Source organism: Vigna unguiculata, chromosome 3 (genome assembly GCF_037176805.1).
Source record: "Vigna unguiculata cultivar grain cowpea cultivar isolate G323 ecotype 2 chromosome 3, ASM3717680v1, whole genome shotgun sequence".
Lineage (NCBI taxonomy): Eukaryota > Viridiplantae > Streptophyta > Magnoliopsida > Fabales > Fabaceae > Vigna > Vigna unguiculata.
In genome coordinates this window covers 38,738,041-38,761,160 of record NC_140794.1, presented here as the reverse complement: position 1 = coordinate 38,761,160, position 23,120 = coordinate 38,738,041, and the positions used below count along the sequence as shown (strand labels likewise).

General features: G+C 34.7%; 3 protein-coding genes across 3 annotated transcripts; 1 reads left to right on the top strand and 2 right to left on the bottom strand.

Moving 5' to 3' along the window:
• Positions 1-4,080: 4,080 nt before the first annotated feature.
• Positions 4,081-10,253, top strand: LOC114179484 (ARM repeat superfamily protein). The gene is made up of 9 exons (XM_028065839.2): positions 4,081-4,276; positions 4,374-4,496; positions 4,578-4,775; positions 5,271-5,349; positions 6,098-6,243; positions 7,281-7,394; positions 8,295-8,426; positions 9,666-9,779; positions 9,881-10,253. Exons 1-9 carry the CDS (start codon positions 4,223-4,225, stop codon positions 9,929-9,931), a joined length of 1,011 nt encoding a protein of 336 aa, XP_027921640.1. The 5' UTR covers positions 4,081-4,222; the 3' UTR covers positions 9,932-10,253.
• Positions 10,254-11,927: 1,674 nt separating this feature from the next.
• Positions 11,928-12,440, bottom strand: LOC146887826 (uncharacterized). The gene has a single exon (XM_085670419.1). The coding sequence runs from the start codon at positions 12,438-12,440 to the stop codon at positions 11,928-11,930; it is 513 nt and encodes a 170-aa protein (XP_085526545.1).
• Positions 12,441-19,138: 6,698 nt separating this feature from the next.
• APO2 (APO RNA-binding protein (DUF794)) lies at positions 19,139-22,221 on the bottom strand. Its single transcript, XM_028066126.2, has 3 exons — positions 21,834-22,221; positions 21,213-21,562; positions 19,139-20,043 (listed from the first exon to the last, which is right to left on the bottom strand). The coding sequence occupies exons 1-3, from the start codon at positions 21,966-21,968 to the stop codon at positions 19,218-19,220; spliced, it is 1,311 nt and encodes a 436-aa protein (XP_027921927.1). The 5' UTR covers positions 21,969-22,221; the 3' UTR covers positions 19,139-19,217.
• Between the last annotated feature and the right edge of the window lie 899 nt (positions 22,222-23,120).

Sequence of the window (23,120 nt, the reverse complement as noted above, 5' to 3'; positions counted from 1 at the left end):
CATTGACCAAACAAGTCAATGTGATAAAACAAGGCATTAGACTCCTACAAGTAGTAAATGAGTCAAAGAAAAGTGTAAGACGAGTCAACACAAGCACTCAAATGCACCAAATGAGTATTAGTGTTAGACAAGTCAGAGTCAACTCATGAAGTTGAATCTTGAGTATCCGTATTAGACGAGTACTTCTATTAGAAGACTCCAATGGAAGAGTGACTAGATGAGTTAAATGATGACAAACATTAGATGAATCAAGTTCAGATGGCATGAAATAGAAATACTAAATCACAATGTGATATGATAATCAAGTCTAAATTGATCAAAGAAATCTAAATGTTGAAATTGTTGATCAAGTAAAGAAAGAGAATTGTGTAGCAAGTCCCAAAGTTATTTGAAGATATTCTGATTGAACATTTTTTATTGAAGATTTAATTTGAAGAATATCAAAGATGACTGATCAGATATAAAAGAAAATATTCTTTGATTGAATATTACTAATGATGTCATATAATTATTGATCAATCACGAGAGAGAGAGAGAGAGAGAGAGAGAGAGAGAGAAAGACTCTACATATCAAAGACTACAAGAGAATCTTAAGATGATTAAAGTCACAACATGTTATATTTAAAATTCAAATTGTTGAATGGATAAAAAAGGAAAGAAGAAATAATTCATAGGAAGCAATATACTATGAAGGCAATATCAAGAACATCCAAATGATGAAAGAAAACGATATTAAAGACATTGTCAATTGAATATGCATCAACAGTCAAAAGGCACAACGCGACTATAAGTACTGAGACCTAGATGATAATGATGAAGATGAAGAAAAAGAGAGAAAGTACAAAAGTTTTGAAATACTATCATATCAATTCTTGAAGTAAAGAAAAATAGAGAATACTCTAAGATCATTATAGTCAAATTCATTTTTGTATAGAGTGATATTGGGTTGAGTGGTAAACATTGTAATATCCTTCACATAATGAAGTATACCTTGTAAGCATGATTATACTCTCCTGCGTGAGAGACTATTTTGATCATTGTGATTTTAGTTCTCTATATTAGGGGGAGGTTTAGAAATGATACATGGGAAGGTTGACACTCGTGCTAATCAAAGGATTTGATTAGTGAATTTCTTAAGCAGGTGGGTTAGGAGATTGGATGTAGCCTCAGGTGAGGCTGAACCAGTATAAATCCTTGTGTGCATTCTTCTTTACCTTACTCTCTCTATATTGTTTTCTTAGTATGTATGCATAAAATGATTATAAAATGTCTACAGACTTTATTCGTCTCCCTCTTCTAGAGTCACCTTGAATCAACACCTCACTCGTTAATCATGAAGGATGGTTAGACTATAAATGATATGTTTGGAAGAATGCATGTTCTTTTAAACGAGTTATAAGCTTTAAGATAAAGCTTTTATAAAGCTTACATTGACCTAAAGTTGTTAGGCAACACGTTAAAAGCTTGGGAGCCCAAAACCACCATTATTAGGAGGCAAGTGATATGAAGAAGTTCACATTAAATAAACTCCAAGGAATCTAGATAAAGAATGAGGTACATTTCTAAGATATGCCTCAAAGCAAACCCAACTTAGAGGTAAGGAAACTAGAACTATGAAAGCTCTATAGAAGGAAAATGATACCTTTGAGGTTAAGTCGGAAAACTTAACTTATAAGAAAATATCTCCGATGTTTAGAAAGTTCAAGCAAATGTTGAAATGAAAAACATAGGAAGACATAACGTTTCCCGATAAAAGAAAAGAAATATAGAGTGCCTAAAGCTTAAATAAAAGCCAAGATCGGAAAAAAAAAAGTTTTTGATGATGATTGATAAGACTCAAACTCTAAGTGAGATGCAAAACATGCAAATATGTCTCATGGCACCTGTAGAAGATGAGCTATGCTTTAACAAAAGAGGTAAGGGGTCAAACTTGTTATTGGAGAGTAAATGTTAGTGTCACACATAACAAGAAAATGTATATGTTTTTATATCTAAAACAACATCACAAAAGCAAGGTATCATTCAAAGGCATTGGACAATTGTAAGATTATGGACATTGCATGTATTTCTCTCGTTATTTCTATTAAGAATGTGTTTTATGTTGAGGGATTCAAGTATAACTTACTAAACATAAGTCAATGGTACAATAATGATTACATAATTTGTAACATCTGTATTTTTAAATAATTATATTTGTTATTTTATCTTTACTTTAAATATAAGTTTAAAAAATATTATGCTCAAATTCATTAAATTTTTTGTAATTCATAAAAAATGTTTGAACATCATAGATAATCAATTCGCTTAACTTCATACTCATTTAAGTCCACATCCCGCCTAAATCAGCATTTGTAAAGGAAAATTTCTCGGATCAATAATTTTATGACTTTATTTTTAGAAAAATTACGTGTGACGACGATTTTTTATTCGTTCACGTGTGATTAATGATAATGTGACCAAGGATGAAGAGTGCACCCTTAGCTTGATTTAATTGGTTCGATGATAAATAAGGAGAATCTTTCAACTCGCTAATATTGACATCAAGGTTGATAACAATTTCTAATGATTTGAAGAAAATATTGCATTGGTCAACTTCAACTTCGTCCATACCAATTTTAAATTCATTATCATCGGATTCAAGAGCATGCTACTATTGTAAGACGATCCCATTCATGACTTGCTCGATCTCTTATATAAAAGTGTCTTTGAATGACTTTCTCATCAACTCTGTACTTTCGAGTAATACTTTGTAAGGACTATGGTTTGAATTGCTCCAACAAAACAATAATCTCTAAGGCTGACAATCATTAAGACGTAGACCTTAGTCTTTGCGTCTCGTGTCTCTCTAACTACTCATCTTTTACAATAAGGCAAATTGCTTTTTCTGTTACTTTTTTACAAAATAAAAAGGTTTATTATATGACCCATTATCGAGAATATTTACTTAATATCTTTTTATTTAAATTAGTCTTTAGGAAATATTTCTGTTTTTAAAAATATCTTTCAGATTTAGAAATTAGTTATTTAAAATTATCAAATTAAGATTGATATATCATAAATGTTTTATATTCTGTTACATTTTGTTATATATATATATATATATATATATATATATATAAATAAATAAAATAAAATTATAAGTTCTTCCATATAATTTCATAGTGTAGTTATATAACTATTAAAATTTTATAAATAAGTATCCCAATTAAGTTTTAATATCAAACTCTTCGCATCAGAATACAGATTTAAACGAATGTATACTGTACATGCTTATTATCTTATGTATATTTATTTTTCTTTACAATAACTAGCGTAAACACAGACACAGTTGCGCTTGTGTGTACACATTTTTTACATATGCATGATATTATATTGGTAGGTGATGATATTGTAATGTTATTAAGTTAATATATAAAATAAAATTATATTTATTAAAAATAAAATGAAATATATCAAAAAAGATGAGAGAATAACAGTTGATAAATATGGAAAAAGAGAAGAAATAAAAATAAACGATTTTATAAAAAATTTGTAAAATTAACGGTTAATTTTCAAAAATTTAATAAATAATTATATTTTAAAGGGTAAAATTAGAATTTTAAAATATGGACACAAATGAGTGAATCCTTTTTATATATTGTTATAGATAAACAATATTAAAATTATTATTATTATAATTATAAAAGTAAATATAAATTATTTATAAATATTTGTATTTATTTTATAGGTAATCTTTTAATTAAAAAATAATTAAGTTTGAAAAATATAAATAATTAAGTAAAAAATATAATTCAATCTAAAAAATATAATTAATTAAATAATTATTAATTTAAAAAAAATTATTTAAAAGATATAATATATTACTAAATTTTTTATTGAAATAATAAAAATATAAATAATAATAAAATGTATATACTAAAGAAAGTAGTTATCACAGTTTTATTGTAGATAGTTGGATAGTTTTTTGTTTTATAAACAGAAATAATATATACACGAAATTATTAACAGTAATTTAAAAGTAAAATGTATAAGCGAAAAAAATAATTTAAAGAAAAACCTTGTTGTTAACAGTTATGTTATAGAGTTCACTCTTAGACGAGGATATTTGATTGAAGATTTCTCTGAAATTTACGTGAAAAAAACACATAAAGCAACTAGAAGTGAATGCCCTTGTTGTAACAAAGGCGGCGGCGGCGGCGACAGAGAAGCAGAGCGGCGAACAATGGCGACGGAGATGGAAGAACTCGTCTCCTTTCTATCTTCTCCTTCGCCGCAGGTAAACCCTCTTACACTTGTCTTTGATTTCACTCTTCCTTCCCAAACTCCTAGTTACGGTTTCTCATGCGTGGCGGCGTTATGGTTTCTCCTTTCAGATCACCAAAGCCGCCGTCGACATAGTTCGCGGCTTAACCGGTTCCGTCGAAGGCTTGCAGTCCCTCGCAAATTACTCAAACTCCCTCCTACCCGCGTTGTCTCGCCTCATAACGCTTCCCAAGGTAACTCGCGAGCGCGTGCACTATGCTACCTGTGCTAGCTCGGTTTGTTTCTAGTAACTTATATACGACGTGCCGTTTCAGGAGGTTTCGGAGGCTGCGGCGGAGGCCCTGGTGAATTTGTCGCAGGATTCGAGTCTCGCCGAAGCGATGGTTCGATTGGGATTGGTGAAAACGACGATGGATGTTTTGTACAAGCCCGAGTGCGGTATTACGCAATTGCTTGTCATGCTTTTAGTCAACCTCACTCAACTCGATGCTGGTGCCGCTGCCGTGCTTCAGGTGCGTGCTTTTATTTATCTGAACACAATTTTCAAATGGGAAAAAATCTTTATGTTTCATACTTTTTATCATTAGTTTTGTTGGTATGCTAAATACATACGATCAGCGTAAAAGCTATGAGCATTTGAACTCTGGAAAGGAGCGAGTCACGTTAGGATACGATAAAGGAAATTGTAGTTCTTTTTTTAAGTTAGGTGGTTTTTGGATAACTTACTCTGATTTTACGGTAGAAAAAAAAAAGAGGAGAAAAATGAATTCTACTTCTACTTCTCCCGTGAGTGACAACCAATTATACATTTTAACTGTTATAGAGGTTGTCTCGTCTGACTTCTCAGAAATTTGGAAGACATAGGTTGATTTTAGCTAATGGGAGGAGTTCAATTTATTTCACCTTTTCTTCCTTTCTCCAATAAAATATTTATGATGAAGTTGATCAAAACAAGATTTGATCCGTTGTATTTTGCTGTTAATCAGTGATTTTCTTGTGATTAACAGACTGAAGATGACAAAGTTCGTGGATTGTATGTTATGAAGCTTGTTAGATCGTTTTGTAGAACCACCCATGAGAGTGATGGTGAGTCCCTCTCTACTTAGGATAATTATTATGCTTAATATTTTCTGTGAGAAGTTTTTTCATGCCATGTGTGTCTATAGATAGTTAATCTTAAGCTCATTGGATCCTGTGATGTGTTATTGAGTTCTGAAGTATCCTTGTAGGCTGAGGTGAGGCACCTATATTAGAACTTAAGCTTCAAAGATGCGGTTTCTTTTCAAATAATTATGTTGGAGATCTCACATCAACTAAAAGTATGACCAAATTATAATATATAAATGCAAGCAAATCTCACCTTACCAAGTTGGTTTCATGAGTTTGAGTTAGACATAAAGTCTGCTTTGTTATAATGATTTTAGAGGTATTCACAGAGTCTATCATAATTAAATTCGTTGGGCTTAATGTGTCACCTACTATTGGGTTTCTGCCACACTCAGAATGTCTAGTTCTCAATGTGAGGAAATGTGTCATATTGACTAGAGTTATGACCAAAATTGTAAGATGTAGGTGGACATAATCTCACAACACCAAGTCGGTTTTGTAAGGTTAAATTAAACTTAAGTTGACTTTTTTAAAAAACTAGATAACAAGTATAGGGATACAAAATTTGGCTGTTAAGCAGCTTGAGAAAAGTGAAACTAGAAAACTTGGCTCTCTTTTTGTACATTCATTTTGAAATTTTTTCTGCACCTTTTAGATGGCTGTTGTGATTGTTGGTAATTCTTCAGTAATTGTAATTCTGATACAGTGAAAGTGTTTTTTATACCAGACGATGCTTTTGAACATGTTGGTTCAATTCTTGTTAACGTCTCAAAGCAGCAGGAAGGGAGGAGGCTTCTACTTGATCCAAAACGGGGTCTCTTTAAGCAGATAATCAGACAGTTTGATTCAAACAGTTCATTGAGAAAGAAAGGGGTATGCTCAATAAATGCACTCAAAATGATTATTGTTTCCCAGCCTTGGGTATTGGGTACCGTTTGAATAATTTTATATTTAATTAAATTAGGAAGTACTTGATATTGTAATATTCTGATTTTTAAACGACTTTTGAAAGAAGTGTTCAATGCCTCAGTGGATGATTTAGTTGCTTCCCCATGGGTTCTTTAGTGATGGGGCGTACATTACTGGCACATGGACTCGTGTTACTTTTGAACTTGGTATTTGCTTATACGGCTTAGAAATTAAATCTATAGGTGTGTATCATGTACTCAGTGGATTGTCTTGTGGTAAGTGTCTGATGTACTTTCGCTGTGTTGACTTGCAGCTTGTGTTGTCTGATAGCCCCCTTGTTAGTTAGTTAGTGTGGGAAGTGCGTGTCTCTAGTCACAAAATTCGTTGGAGTGGTTGTGATTCAGAGTTTATTCCAACTATTTTATGTAGGATACATATGAATATGTAGATAGATGGATAAATAGACATCTTATGTTAAAACGTGTTGGTGAGAGAGAATTCATCTGAGTGTGAAAGAGAAACCATTCGTTCTTTATATGTGAGTGATTGTAATCTCAGAAGTTTTGTATGTAACTCTATATGGGAGAGAAAGTTATCTTGTAGTGACATGTTTGTTAATACTCTAACTGAACCACATTAAATCCCTTTTAAGTGCTCAATTTTTCTTGAAGCCTCTGTTTTCTATATATGGTGTTCTAAACATGCTTTTGTTTTCTGAATTCGTTCCAGTTAGATTGTGTTTGATTTCACAGTAGTATTAGTTAATAAATAAAACTATTTAGCCATAAAACAGTGTTCTTTAAATTAATCCTTGCTATCGTTTGGTTCTTGGTAATTTTCCACTTATTGGAATTGCTTATGTGATTTTGGTAATTGTATCATTGATTGTGTTTATTTTCAGTTACTATTTCTAAAGGCTTAGCCAACATGGGTGCCTCTATGCGAGTCAAATTTTATTGCACATAACTTTGTTCTTCTGACACTTGTTGGAATATTTGCAGGTCTCTGGAACTATTCGCAACTGTTGCTTTGAGGCTGAGAGTCAGCTTCAAAATTTGCTTTTGGTATCAGAGTTTCTCTGGCCTGCGTTACTTCTTCCTGTAGCTGGCAACAAGGTTTCATGCTTTACCTTTTCTTACCTCAAAGTATTGTTCTGCATATTAAGGAATAGATTTCCTCCCAACTTACCCAATTTACTTTTAACTACCAACAAAGGGAAGATAAACTATTTTCAATCAAGTAAGCTGTAGTTTACCTGATGTCTATAATTGCATCATGAAGAATTTCCTGTTTGTTTCCCAGGACGTAAACAAGGGGACTCTGATTTGCGAAGAAAGCACAAAAAACCAAATGAAAAAAATACAAAAATTGAGAAAGTTTAGTAAAAGCAAGCATAATCGATTATCGTATGCGAGTTACATTGATTATGTATTAATATTTTATTATATTTAATCAATTAATTATATTATATACTCTTAAATTAATATGTAATATATAATAATTAAATATTTATAAATATATTGTATTATTATAATAAAATGAATGATTAAAATAATTAATAAAATAATTATAATATTTCGTTAATATATATTTATATTAATAATTAATTAAAATAAAAATATGTTCAAAAATTAATTGAACAAGTTTTTTTTAAACATATATAAAAAGTTTATTTTATCACATCAATGGAGTCTCTTAAAAACTTTCTTTTCTCATGCCACTCACTTCTCTTAATCCAATCAACCTCACTTCACCCTCTTTTTCTTCATTTATTTCCTTTTCCACTGATCCTAATGAACCTTGATGTCTACATGTCACTATGAGTTGGTCCTTCTCATTATGAGAGGGAAATATAAGCTCAATTTCTTAAATTTCTTTATTCGTTTTATTGTGCTTGGGACATACAATAATGGGATCATTTTAATATTATATCCTTTAAGCTTTAGAGTGTAATCTTCTTGAGTATTGAACTTTGTTTTTGTGTCAATTGCATTGATTAATTAATTTCTAAGCAGATTTACAGCGAACAAGACAGATCGAAAATGCCACTTGAACTTGGGACTGCACTCTCAATTGATCGTGAACCTGTTAATGATCCAGAAATTCGTATTCAGGCCTTGGAAGCTATATACTTGATCATATTGCAGGTAAATTTGGACTTGTTTGTTGGTCCCTTAATTTTTCTATTTCTCATTCGGTGTTACATATTAGAACAGACTAGGTTTGGAGAGAAATGTGTTTTGGAATGTTGCTCGTGCATTATCGACACTAAACACATTATGACTCAGCATCTCTTGCAATGCTAGCAGAAAAGTTACCTTTTTCCGACTTTTGGTATATTGAATGGTTTACGAATCGATTACACATCCAGAATTCTGTCATATGTAATTTATAATCATATTATAGGTCTACCGTAAGAACTTTCTCTTTCCCCCTGGGATGAGTGTTGTAGACGATTGCTTATATATCCTTAGTTAGCAAGATGGTGGCTTCATTAAATGGTTGCACCTGCAATTAGTTTATATGATGACTGATCTATGCCTTAGGGTTTTGGCACAATTGGTAGGAATTTATTTATTTCCACTGTACACTATTATTGATTTGAGTTTGAATTATGAGCAAAGATTTGATCTTAAATCGTGGCGTAGTAAGCACTTATGCTGCTAGTTTTGAGTCTTTTGACCAATGTAATAATACGTTTAACAGTTAAAATCTTTATATTTTTTTTGAACTTGTACTTATATTCTGAGGGGGATTCTCTGAGATATACTATTTATGCCGCCATGTTCTCTTTCTGTCTGTCACAACCAAACCACATCTCTATATAGTCAAAACACTAGTCTGACAGGCTTGGCGGGGGTTCAGTCTGTCTGGAGGAGGGAAGATTTTCTTCTCAATGCAATGATACTTCTTGTTTTGGTCTCTGGATTGATGGTTGCACGTGCTAGAAATCCAGAACATTCTGTTTTGTATCCCATTTTAGTCTTCACAGCACTTCAGGTCTACTTCTTTTGTTAGGTCCCTGACTTCTCCGCCATGATCTCCTCAGTAGTTCATTTAGGAGCGAGCTATAGCCTTAACATTCCTATTCGTTATGTTGATGTACCATATTCAAAGAGTGGAGATTCACAAAGAAGTATTGCACTATTTACCAGTGAGCGTCAACTTATTAAGAATGTTGCTGAAAATCGTGCAATATGTTATACTGCAGTAATTTACCACTGAACTTTATTAATCCGTTTTTCCTAAGGGCTATTTACCCTGTAATGTAATGCATGGCTTGGACTTGTCACCTGGTTCAGTTTTCATGTGTTTTCATGATTAGATGAGAGATATATTTGTTCTCTATGCATCAAATTTTGCTGTGAACTTCCCTTGTTTTGTAGGATGCAGGTCGGAGAGCCTTTTGGTCTGTAAATGGACCTAGAATAGTACAAATCGGTTATGAAGATGAGGAAGATCCAAAGGTTATGGGAGCATACGAGCAACTAGGATCCTTGGTAAACATATGTTCTATCAGTGTTGTCTCTTCAACCTTCTTCTCATCTCTCTCTTTTAAACATATAGCTTATTATCTGCATGACTATTTTGTTTTGATCAGTTGGTTCACAGCAGCAGTGCGGAGGAACCATCCAGTGAGACCCCTCAGTAGTTATTTTGTATTTCAATCTAATTGACCTTACAAAATATCTCTCCATAAGAGTTATGTAGTAGTTATGAAGGTCCTTCGAAGTAAATTTTCCATTTTGAGGGTTAGAGTTACCATTTTTAGAAATATGTAAATTATGAGGCTTGGAATAGCTGGTCAAATTTATTTACACACACGGCAGAATGAGTGAAAGATGCTCTCTTGATGCACAAGTTCAGTTTCTGTGTTTCGAATTTTGAATTCTTTAAACTGCCGGCAGGATATAAATCCCGTTTCTTATGTATCCTGTTTCCATGGGTAATTTATAAAGTATTCATTTGGTGTTTTTCGGTGTTTAAATGTTTATCTTTCATTTTTAGTTAGTTTATTTGCAAAACATTTGATAAGAATTTAAAGCAAATGATCTACGTTATATTTATATATATAAATAGGGACTAAAAATATATATTTTAGAAGGTTTAAACAAAATAACAAACTGTTAAAAATACAAGTCAGAAGTTGAACAAGGGAATTTTAGGAGAAAAGAAAACAAAAATATGATTATATTTTAAAGAACAATAATATATCTAACCTTTTCTATTTCTTATATAAAGTGTGATCTTTTGGAATTCTTGAATTTTAGAAGAAATTAATTCATTTTCTGTGTTAAAAATTTTACATTTGAAATTTAATTTAATATAAAATTCAATCAACAAATTTTAGTCTAATTTATTTTAAATTCAATTTTCCCCGAAACACTTCAAAAACATGCAGTCATAATGATTATCAAAGATTCACCCTTTAGATCATCAAGCGGTCATTGTATTGGCGTCTATGTACAAAGGTGCAAAGGCAATTCTAGATTTATTCATGTCTACTCACAAGTTGTTTTGGAATGCATTTTATCATCATCAATCCACCTCATAATTAGAGTACCAATAACAAATGAACCATTTTATCTTACTTTCACATTGATTAAATACCGCCACACATATAAGTAATACTCAATTTTTTAAGTTGAATATGAGAACCATTATATCGTTTCTATATCTGTTCCAACACACATTCCTGTTTTCATATTTTTCTCCGTCTTAAATTACTTAATTTATTAGGTAATTTAAAAAACTTATGCCAAACGTTTCTTTCCCCATTAGTTTCATAACCTATTTTCATAACTTTTCTTTTAGATTTCTTTTAAGAAGCATAATTTGTTTCCTTGTTAAAAAAAATTACTTTCACGATTGGATATAAATATAATCTACTGACATTTTGATGGTGAAGAATAATGTGATAAAAAATATTTATAAAGTTATAATATTCAGAGACAAACAATAAGTATATAGAACTGTAGAACCCCATACACAATAATAAAGAAATCAATTAGATAGAAACACCAAAATTGAAACTTATTCTCCAAAATTTAGTAAGATAACAAATTAGTTTTATAACATTTTTGGAGGTGAAATGACGATTTTCAATTTTTATAATTTTTTTCGCCATTTTTTTTAATTAAATCAGCTATTAAATTATTTCTACAGAATGTTAATGTAAAAAATAATTTTTCATTAATTATAATGAAAACTAATTTAAAACATGTATACTATATAGTTTTGTGATAGCCGAGTTAACTTTAAAGTTATAATTTTACAACTGCATATATAAGTAAATTAATTGTTAAACTTGTGTGTAATGAACTCAGTTATTAATCGAAACAATATAAAAATAGTGAAAGCAGAATAATATGTATTGGTGTGAATTCGAGTATGAAAATGTCATATAATGAGAAAATGATGAATTAGCAAGCTGTCACAAAAGTACAACATTCATGATAGAAGAAAATAACAGAATTGGCAGAGGAATATCCCAAAAGGGCCAAGAAAGAGAAAGAGACAATTCACATCCTCCATTTCTCTTGTAGAAAAAACCGTTTTTATAATCACGTAGTACTCCACACAAAATCCTTTAGTGCAGAATTGGCTATTCTCTTCCTTCCACTTTTGCGTTTGCCTTTGCTTTCCTCTCACTTTGCCATGTGTCCCATGGGTCCCATGTCCTTCATCTGCTCATTACCCACACCATTCATAACATTTCTTCCCCCATGGAAGTCAACCTTGTCCTCAAGGTTGAAGTGAGGATACTCCTGTTGCAAAGTACTCACATATTCCCAAGTAGCTTCAGAGATATCCAACACTTCCCATTGGACAAGTACTTGAGGAATATGTTTATCCGCTCGTAAGATGACTCTGTATTGTAACACCTTGAGCAGTTGAATAACATAGCCAAGTTCATGCGTGAGCAAAGGCAGAGGCAAATTTGGTTGTTGATGTTCTCCTTTGCACTGTTTCAATAAAGAAACATGGAAAACTAGGTGAATCTTTGTTGTAAGGGGCAATGATAATTTATAAGCAATAAGGCCAATGCGTTTTATCACTGGGAATGGACCAAAATAACGAAGGCCAAGCTTTTGATTTTTTCGAAGAGCCACCGAATGTTGCATATATGGTTGGAGTTTCACAAACACCAAATCTCCCATTTAGAACTTCACATGGACTTGCTTCTGATATGCATATTTCTTCATCAGATTCTGGGCTTTTATTCAAATTCTATTTAAGACATAACAGGGTCTGATCATGGTGCAACATCATTTCTTGTAAAGAAAGGGGCTCAATGGCCTTTTTCACATATTTCGGAAGAGTGGGGGGTCTCTTCCATAAACTGCCTTGAATGGTGTCATGCCAATAATGGTTGGTTCGGAAGGAAGTATTATAACAGTATTCAGCCCAAGGTAACATCTTACTCCAGCCTTTCGGTTCATCCATTGTGAAGCATCGTAAATACATTTCTAAGCATCGATTAAGAGCTTTCAACTGACCATCAGATTGAGGGTGGTAGGCAGTACTCATAGCTAAGGTAGTGCCACTTAGCTTACAAAGTTGTTGCCAAAAATTACTTGTAAAGACACGATCACGATCTGAAACGATTGATTGAATAACTTACAAAGTTATATCCCATATAACTTCACAATAGATTGCATGAACACCTCAGCCATGTGCTTGCTTGAATAATCTGCCTTAAGGGTGCAAAAGTGCGCATACTTTGAGAGGCGATCAATGACAACTATAATCACGGAAAAACCATATGATGGTGGAAGGGCAACAATAAAATCCATGGCCAAGTCTTCCCAAATTTGTTATGGGATAGGGAGGGGTTGTAATAGTCCCACTGGTGAAGTAGTGGATGATTTGGCTTGTTGGCATATCAAGCAGTGTTGGACATAAGCTTTAACATCTTGGTTCATACCCGACCAATAAAACTGGGACGAAACTCTTGCCAAAGTGTACGCAATACATGAGTGGCCACCAATTGGAGAACTATGCAACTTCTGCAAAATAGTTTGAATCAAGGGATGTTGGGTTGGTACCACGAGTCGTTGCTTCCAGAATAACAACTTGTTTTGAATAGTATAATGCAGACTTAGGGGAGTGCTGACATTGCAGAGTTTGACAATATCTGAGAGTTTGGAATCAACAGCAACCGCATCACGTAAGTGTATAATGAGATCCCAGGTAGGCTGAGACAAAGCTATAAAATAGGATCGAGACAAGGCATCTATAGCTTGGTTCTCCTTGTCGGACTTATACTCGATGGTAAAATCATACCCCAAAAACTTGTGCAGCCAAGGTTGTTGCTCCGGAGTATGAATAGCTTGTTCCATGAGACATTTTAAACTTTTTTGGTCGGTTCGGATGGTGAATTTATGGCCAAGTAGTGCCAAAATTTCGCAATAATCTCAGTGATTGCATGGAATTCCCTGGTATAGGCAGACTATTTCTGCATTTGTGGTGATAATTTCTTTGAAAAGAAGGCAATTGGATGTTGCGATTGGCTAAGAACCGCTCCAATGCCGGTCCTTGATGCATCCATTTCCAAAATAAACAATTTGTTAAGAAAATCAGTTATTAGTTTTTTGTATGACACACTGATTTTCTTAACAACCCTTGAAAAATAGAATTCATCAAGCTTTGGAAAGTAGCGGGGCATTTGTAAGCCCAAAGGGCATAACGAGCCATTCATAATGACCTTGATGAGTTCGGAAGGCTGTTTTAAATCGATCCTCTGGTGCCACCAAAATTTGGTGATAACCGAAACGAAGATCTAGTTTGGAGAAGTATTGAGCGCCACATAGTTCGTCCAGTAATTCATCAACCGTAGGGATGGGGAAGCTATCCTTAACTGTGATGGTGTTTAGAGCCCTGTAATCGGTACAAAACCGCCATGTACCATCTTTTTTCCTGACTAAGAGTATTGATGAAGAGAATGGGTTGTTGCTAGGAGAAATAATGCGTTCCTTTAACATTGCAGCAATCATGGTTTCGATATGCTCCTTATGGCTATGAGGATATCTATAAGGTCGAACTTTAACCGGTTGAGTACCAGGCAACAATGGGATCTGGTGATTATGAGACCGATCTGGTGCTAAACTCGAAGGTTCGGCAAAAACATAGCGATATTGATGTAGGAGAAGAGCTAACTCTAGGTTTAAGTCAACTTGGAAGTCAACCCAGTTATCCTTTGGCTCCTCGGGAAATTGAAGTTGTAATGTAAAGCATTCAGCAATAGCATGGGTGTGAGACATTCGCTGAATATGATGAAATTGTACTAGGGTGGGAAGCTTAGAGTTATCATCATGGAGAGTAATAAATTCACCATTCAAGTAAAATTTTAGAGTCAAGGTACTATAATATGAAATATGAGGGCCTAAAGTAGCCAGCCACGAGGCACCCAACACCAAATCTGCGCTAGAAACTGGTAATAAATACATGGGAAGAGTAAGGGTATGACCTTGTATTGCCACTGTAAGACCCGTGAAAATTAATTTATTAAATAATCAATCAATTAATAAATAATCAATCAATTAATTAAATATTGATTGTTATGATGTGGAAAAGTACTAGTTCAAGTGGTTGAGAGTACTTAATTGTGTGAGAGGACTTTGGTTCGAGTCCTATGTATGCCATGTATGTGTTGTTTGTTTTATTATTAATTTCAATAATATGTTGAGCGTGAGGAGTGATAATATAACTCTATATTTATAGGAATTATCATTGAACATAAATTGGTTGAGTGGTTGTGCAATTAGTTGAAAATAGGCATGGTCATGGGTTTGAACCTTAGTGACCCAAAATTAACTCTCTTTTTGCTAACAATTGGTGTGTCTTGAATTTGAAAGGGCATAGAAAACCCTAGTAGAGGGGCAACTATGAGGGGACTGAAAAACCATTAAATCATGGGCCTTGAATAACAATTAAACCATCATTAAGTTAAAATTCGTTTTGGCACTTAAACCAACATTTAAGACACCTATAAAAGGCTGAATTTGGGTAAAAGGTTTTTGCAGTGTGATTATTTTTACCTCTAGAGGAGAGCGAATTTGAAAGGGTATTAGGCAATTGGGGGCTGGTTTGGGAGAGGATCAAAGAGAAAGCATTGGTACTGCAGGGAAGACACGTGATTCAAATTATAAGTGCATAAAATTTCAGGTTAGGGGAGCTGAACTCGTAATTGTATGCTTTTGGTCATATTGCATGATTTTTATGAGTATATGCTATGGATTCTGCACTGTATCTGAGGTGAATTGGGATTTGGGGTGTTTAGGAACTATTTTCTAGGAATTCATACCTAATGATATGATTATAATGGGATTATCCAATGTATCAGTTGTAATTGCGCAAAACTTGGATTTTTGGGGCCTCTATTATGTCAAAATTGTGTTCATATGTGTGTGCACTATTTTCCAAATGAATGGCATGAATTGGTATGAGTTTTTGGCATGGTTGTTGCGGGTTGTGTGTGTAAACAGTGAGCAATTCTGCAATTCTCGCTCAAGCGAGCCAGACTCGCCTAGGCGAGATTTGCAGAGACGCGATCATTGGTTCTACTCGAGTTTCTCGCTCATACGAGGGAAACTGGTGCTAGGCGACAGACCATCTCGCTTAGGCGAGTGTGCCTCACTCTGGCGAGAGTCCGTGTATGTTAGGGGTTGTGGTTGGGGGTCTCTCGCTCAGGCGGTAAATGCCATTTTGGGTGAAGAGGTATCTCGCTCAAGCGAGAGCTTCTCGCCTAAGCGAGATTTCGAGGCTGATGTGATGTGTTGAGTGACTCGCCGCTTGGGCGAGGTACTTTTAGTTCTGGGTGATGGATGGTCTCGCCCAAGCGAGACTTCGCGGGCTGCAGCTATTCTAGGGGCTCGCTCAAGCTAGTGGGTCTAGCTTAAGCGAGATAGGCTGGACTGTTTGAACAAAGACTTTTAGCCTAAGTGATCGAGGGTGTTGTTGTGGGTTCAAGGCAAGTGTTACTGCTGTATTAATGGGATGAGATGGAATTTGTGAGGTGTGGTCTACAAGACTTCTAGGATATCTCAATGGTGAGCTTGCTGGTGTTCCTTGGATTGTGGCTCGGAACGTATCCTTGAGTTGTGGCTCGGGATAGGGGTTAAACACGTGGCATTCTATGGGTTGTGGCCCGAAATGACTTCCCTTAAGTTGTGGCTCGGGATAGCGGATGAACACGAGGAACTCTTGAGTTGTGGCTCGAGTTGGCGAGTGTTGCCGGTATGAGTGTGCTGGTTGTGACCAGTACAGATGGGTCCAGATGGATTGCCCTCCTCAGTGAATTGCTGACGAGTTTGGTAGTCCTGGGACGTTATGGACTATGTTCGTATTTGGAAACTCCACCTGGCGTTACGGTGTGTGATCCGTAGCATGGTTCCCGCACGTGTTCTATCAGTTATGGGCGATAGGTGTGGCAGCAAGGCGCCTTGAGATACTCACTAGAAGATGTAAAACACTGCTAGCATGGTTGTGGCCATGTGGAAGGAAAGGAACGAGTTTCCTTGATGTGCATTGATATTACATGGTTGTGGCCATGTGTTGGAAAGGGAGGAGGTTCCTTTATGGTAAAATGATATCATACATGGTTGTGGCCATGCAGATTAAAAGAAGGGATTTCCTTTTGATGTATTTTATTGTATTTATATGATTGATTTTCAGTTATGTGTTATCTTTTTAGCTCACCCTATCTGCTTGTGTTTGATGATGACCGTGTACGCGTTACACGTGAGCAGATGATATTGCAGGTGGTTCTGGTGAGGCATAGGCTCGGAGCGTGGGATAACTGTGGGATTTTTATTATGATGTTTTATTATGGATTTTTCAGATTGTAAACATTGGTTATGAACATTGATTTTTGGATATATTTATGAGTTTATATCGTATTTGTGATACTTTTAAAAGAGATTCAAGTTTTAAATTTTCCCACGTTTTGGGAAACGATGTTTTATTAAATGATGTTAATTATATTTCTTTGTTCCATTATTTAAATTCATAATATTCGGTCGGGATGTTACAGCCACTGTGAGTTCCTTTATTAGGCCTTCAACCTTCAAAGAGTAAGTGAGTTGCAAGTCAAGGTTGGAGAAAACTATCAAAACTACCACTGTCTAACAAAATCTGAATAGGATCACCCCGAATGGAGCCTTGGAATCGCATTGTACCCACTCTGTGAGATCTTGTAATGGCATTGAGGGAGAGATGATGATCCAATTTAGGGTCGGTGTTGGTTTGAGTAAGGGTTGGAGCCAGTTGTGTTGCATCGCAAGGGTCCTCAGCTTCTTTGTATTGGAGTAATAGGTACTGTTTATTAGGACATTTATGGGTTGGGGTGAATTTGGCATCACAAGTATAACATAATCCTTTCTCTCTCCGAATTTGCATTTCAGCAGGGGTGATGTGTTTGACAGTGGATGGTTTGAAAGGTTGGCTAAATGGTTTCATGTTTGGTGGGGGTAACAGGGGTGGTAAGGTATTTGGGTTCTGGTGTGGGCTGGTGTTGGGTTTGGTGTAACAAGTTTTGAGGTAGCTAGAGGAAAAGTGAGGTTTGGGATTAGGGTTGTATTTGTCTTCAAAAAGTTTAGCTAAGGATACAACTTTGAGAAGGGAATTTGGTGATTGAGCCAACACGTCTCATCTAATTTCAAGTTTAAGGCCACTTAAAAACAATCGAGGATGGTGTCAGCGGTAACTCCCGTAATGCGATTAGCCAAACCCTTGAATTCGACATAATAATCATTGACAAATCCCAACTGTGAGAGTTTGAAGAGAGTAGATCGTGGGCATTCATAGGGTGAAGGGCTGAATTCCAGGGTTAATGCCTTAGTAAAACCGTCCCATGACTGGAAGGGGTTGTTCTTTTGCATCAATTAAAACCAAGGCACCACATCTTTCTCCAAATAGATAGCAACAATAGTGAAACGTTGGGGCTCAAGAGTATTATAATACTCAAAAAATTGATCAGCTTTAAAGATCCACTGTAAAACATTAGTACCACCAAACTTAGGAAAATCAATCTTAATATTTCGAACTTGAAACGATGAGTTGGATGTTAAGTTCAAACCACCAGGGGCATGTTGTTTGGGAACGTTATGGATGGCTAACTCGAGCTTCTCAAAATGTTCTGTATAACTGAGATCACGCTTCTCCATGAGGTCAAGGATTTTCTTCACATTGGCGTCAAGGTCCTTGAGGCGTGTGTTTTTGGCCATGGTGTCGATGAAAGCACCAAAATATAATGAGCTTAGTTATTAATCGAAACAATATAGAAATAGTGAAAGCAGAATGATCTATATTGGTGTGAATTCTAGTATGAAAATGTCGTATAATGAGAAAATGATGAATTAACAAACTGTCACAACAGTACAACATTCATGACAGAAGAAAATAACAAGATTGGCAGAGGAATATTCCAAAAGGGCTAAGAGAGAGAAAGAGACAATTTACATCCTCTCCTTCTCCTGTAGCAAAATACTCCACACGAAATCCTTCGGTGCAGAATTGACTATTCTTTTCCTTCCACTTTTGTGTTTGCCTTTGCTTTCCTCCCACTTTGTCATGTGTCCCATGGATCCCATGTCCTTCATCTGCTCATTACCCGCACCATTCATAACATTTTGCAAACTTTAACAAAATTATGTAAAAATATTCTGTCTTAGTAGTGATAGTTGCTCCTACAATAGTGGTTATTGAGAGAAATTGCAGAGATTTATTAAGAACTTTTTTGTAGATATACACAGACAATTTTATACACCATATGCTTGTATGCTGAATATAGAAAATACCGTGAAGTTTGTCTAAATGGAAAAGATACCTCGGAAGAACTAACCAAGATGATGCTATATCAGTTAAATAATTGCATTCAGTTTGTTATAAATTACAGTATTTTCAAAAGCTGGGTTTGTACATAATAGCAGTTCTTCTCAAACCACCATGTCAGCTTCTTTCGAAGTTGATGGGATCCCCACATCCAGCCGCATGGTTGATTTATATTGTTCTGGCAAGGCAGCACCAGCCTGAATGCAAATTTCTACTATAGCAGGTGCCTGCCCATAAAAATTCCGAAGCTCTCGATCTAGTGGCACGTTTACATCAGGAACATGCCACACAAATCTAGGTGGGATCAAATCATCCAGAACTGCAGATTGCCAACCATGCTGCCCATTACGTTGTTGGTGTTTATGGGCTCCACAGTTTTGAGCTTTGTGACCCTGGGCACCCACATGAACTTCTGGGCAATATCCACATACCCTTACCTTGTACATCCTCATCAATCTCTTTGCACCTACTCTCATCCTTTCCCATGCTTGGAGTGTTTCCTCGGCAAGAGCGACTAGTTCATTGTCCAATGGAGCAACTGTTTCTTCATCAGGTATTTCAGCCAGTAATGGTTTTAAAGGGCCCTCAGGGACTTCATCCGGTAGTTCACTTTCATCAGCATCGATGAATTCCTTCCTCCCAATACGGATGATAGGCTTTCTTCTCCTTTTTGTTGGAAACTCTGGAATTTCAACACCAGCTTGAATGCAGAGCTCAACCACTGCTGGAATTCGAGGGATTTGGAATCTCTCATCATGAGTAATCCTCCTTCCAAGGCGATCAAAGAGGTGATAGGCTTCGATTGGTGTTAATATGTCTTCAACGTATGCATTTGACCATTCGTGGAGCCCCTTGCGGATGTTGGCCTGTGCACCTTTACATGACTTGAATGGATGTCCAACAGGTCCTACATGGATTTCACTGCACCACCTGCATAGTATTCCAGTATTAAGACACTTCAGAATATTTCATCACTTCTTTCTTTCTATCTTCAGTACAAGACATTAAATTAGAGCACCATTTTCTTTATTAATTATTAATCAAACTAATGATTAACTTTTTCATAACGCTAATTAAACAAGAGTAGCAAGTTGGTAATAGACACATTTGAATAGCAACAGATGTTCTGTATTTGTAAAATCAATATACCAGGGGAGGGAGGGGGAGGTGGTGAATGAGAATGAGATGGATGTATTTTTTTGTCTCGTGCATTAAAATATGCTAGTAAATAAAAATCACTCAGGTTTGGTCACCATGTTCAATAAGGCTGGTAACCACAAATGATATGTTGGGAAGGTAGCTATAATTGCTGCTAAATATTTTTTTATGTGCCCAGTTGAAAACGCACATCAATGGATTCTTTGGGCTCAAAATATAAAAGAAAGAATAATACTATACTACATCCTCTTACAAGACCTTCCAACAAATCCTTGTACTTGCAAAATGAAAAAAGGATTGACTGTATTCACATTTTCATTTAATACTTATTAGAAGGATAAATCATTACTCTAAAATCAAAATTCAAACTCAATTTTTGCGAATATGAAGACAGCTTTTCAAATGACCTATATAGTGACTATGCTTCAACCTCAATGAACCCCTCAATCTTGAAGTTCCGGCAAGCATGATTACCATGAAAATGTCCATGCAGTAGATAAGATTAGTAAGGACAAAAAAAGGCAGCAAGTGAAACCAGTAGTCCTCCTATGAACCATATCATCCATTTTCATGACGGGTACAAGACTCACAAAGGTCTAAGTATACAAACTTTGCTTTCTTGAAGAAGCAGGATAAGAAACTATCAATCACCCACCATGATGAAAAATTATAGGATGTATTGGTAATATCTGATTCAGGTTCTAGATACACCACAGTTAAAAGCAGGAATGGGAAGCAACATATGAGGTTTACAATTATATAAGCATCATTTTAAACAAAGTGTCAATTCTGGAATATCTTCTGAGGCCCGAGGCAACATTGATCTCTGTATTAGTGCATTTGCTCAATCAGAACATGAAACTTCTATTTGTTAACTAGCATTAAAATTAGTTCCACATTAACCAAAAGTATGGTAGAGAATATGAAGACAGATAAATTACCCACAAGCATGCACAGGAACTACTTTGAGCAGCTTCTTCAGATTGTTAATCAAAGTGATCCTAGCATTATACACATTATACGCAGTCGGTATAAGGTTCTTCACTAGCAACCCATTCTTAGGTGCCGACATAGGTTTTCTAGGCTCATCTTTCATCTTCTTCATCCTCTCCCTAGCTGCTCGTCGTAGCTCTAAAATGGGAACTGGAAAAGGTTTCTTCTCTCTTCTCGAATACTGCCGTGGAAAATCAGCATTTTGCGGCACTTCATTCCTGACAGTAAGCACATATTGACAAAACCTCTCTGGTCGCATTCTAATCATCACAGGAACTCTAATCATACTGCTACCATACTGTTCAAGAAAGTCAGAATGAAGTAAAAATCATGGCTATTACAACAAGCATAAAGTATGAGAGTGTGTGTATAGGACATTCAACGGTAAAACTAAAAACCAGGGTACAAAACAAGAAGCATTATTTCACAAAATTCAGATACCTCATGCCAGAATTTGATCCAAAAATTTAAAATTTCCCAAAGGCAATTAATGGTTCTCTTGTTATAGAAGACAGTACCAATTGAACGGAGAATGAGGAGGAATAAATAAAGCTTCAGATAACACATACCTGGAGAGAATGGAGTGAACTAAGGGAAGATAAAGGGTTAGCCTTGAGAAAATGAGAATCTCTTGGAGCTGCCGTAGTTATTCCCTTGGCACTAGGAACTGACATAGTTATATTCATAGTGATTCCTGAAGCCATTGAAAATGATTACTCTCTCTCAAAAAAGAAGTTACATTTGAGGTGCATATAGGGCAGAGAGAATAACAGACTAGAATTGCTGAGAAGCATAACCCACAAGGGAAACGGATTAACAAGCGTCACTTCAGCAATTTCACAAACACACAGTGAACACTACAAAGCCAAACGATTGTCTCTCCCTTGGACCCAATTTCAGGCACCTAAACAAAAAGCCCCATCCAAAAGCATCTTATCCTCAGAATAATAGACTGAAGCAGCGGAATAGGTGGCACAAATTTTCGACTTTCTTTTGAATACCAATGTTTTTTTGAACCCTAATAAATTACTTACACAAATAAAATAAATTATTGTAGTATGATTAAAATTTTTAAAAATGAAAAAAAATTGCAATTTTAAAAACATGAGTATTGTAGTATGATTACAATAAATTACTTGAAAATATTAATTAATAAATCAAATATTAAAATAATGGTTAGGAGCTTTAAACCATGTTAGAAGCTTTATAATTAATAAAACCAATTTGAAATAATTGAGTGAATTTGAAAGAATGAATAATTTATTATTAAAAAATGAAATCATTATTTACTTTTTAAATTAATCTAGGATAAAAGTAAAATTTAAGACAAGATAAATAATTTAACTAATTGTTAATTTTTTAATAATTAAGTTAGAATTTAAGATAAATTAAATGAATTGTAATTTTGTGTAAATAGTTAAATTTTAATTGTTATTTGTGAATAAATTACTGATTGTTAAATTTAGTAATTGAAATAAAATAGAAATATGTTTACAATAAATTATTAATAATAATTAAAATAATTTTAAATAAATGTTTTATATAGTCTTAGTGATTCAAATATAAATCATCGTTAAGTAGAATCTGAATCGAGTCCTAGAGACAAATTCGAATAAATGCCAAAAATCTAGATCAATGACAAACAATTTTATATATGATTATATACTTAATCAAATAAATTAAATATAATTGTTCATTAAAATTAATCGGTTATGCTAATCAAAGTCCATATGAATGACTCATTATAATTTTATAAATAGGTTAACATTTATCACGAGTGTATCGAATAAAAACTAGCACTCATAAATTTATATAAGCTTATTTAAGCATCAAAGTTTTGGTAGGAATATCTTCAC

Bases quoted from the DNA above. Each gene is read 5' to 3' on its own strand.
- LOC146887826 (XM_085670419.1), bottom strand. From the start codon at position 12,440: ATGGGAGATTTGGTGTTTGTGAAACTCCAACCATATATGCAACATTCG.
- LOC114179484 (XM_028065839.2), top strand. From the start codon at position 4,223: ATGGCGACGGAGATGGAAGAACTCGTCTCCTTTCTATCTTCTCCTTCG. The intron at 4,497-4,577 runs GTAACTCGCGAG...GTGCCGTTTCAG, and splicing joins GCCTCATAACGCTTCCCAAG to GAGGTTTCGGAGGCTGCGGC. The intron at 8,427-9,665 runs GTAAATTTGGAC...CTTGTTTTGTAG, and splicing joins TATACTTGATCATATTGCAG to GATGCAGGTCGGAGAGCCTT.
- APO2 (XM_028066126.2), bottom strand. From the start codon at position 21,968: ATGGCTTCAGGAATCACTATGAATATAACTATGTCAGTTCCTAGTGCC. The intron at 21,563-21,833 runs GTATGTGTTATC...TTTCTTGAACAG, and splicing joins GTTCACTCCATTCTCTCCAG to TATGGTAGCAGTATGATTAG. The intron at 20,044-21,212 runs GTAATTTATCTG...AATACTATGCAG, and splicing joins GTTCCTGTGCATGCTTGTGG to GTGGTGCAGTGAAATCCATG.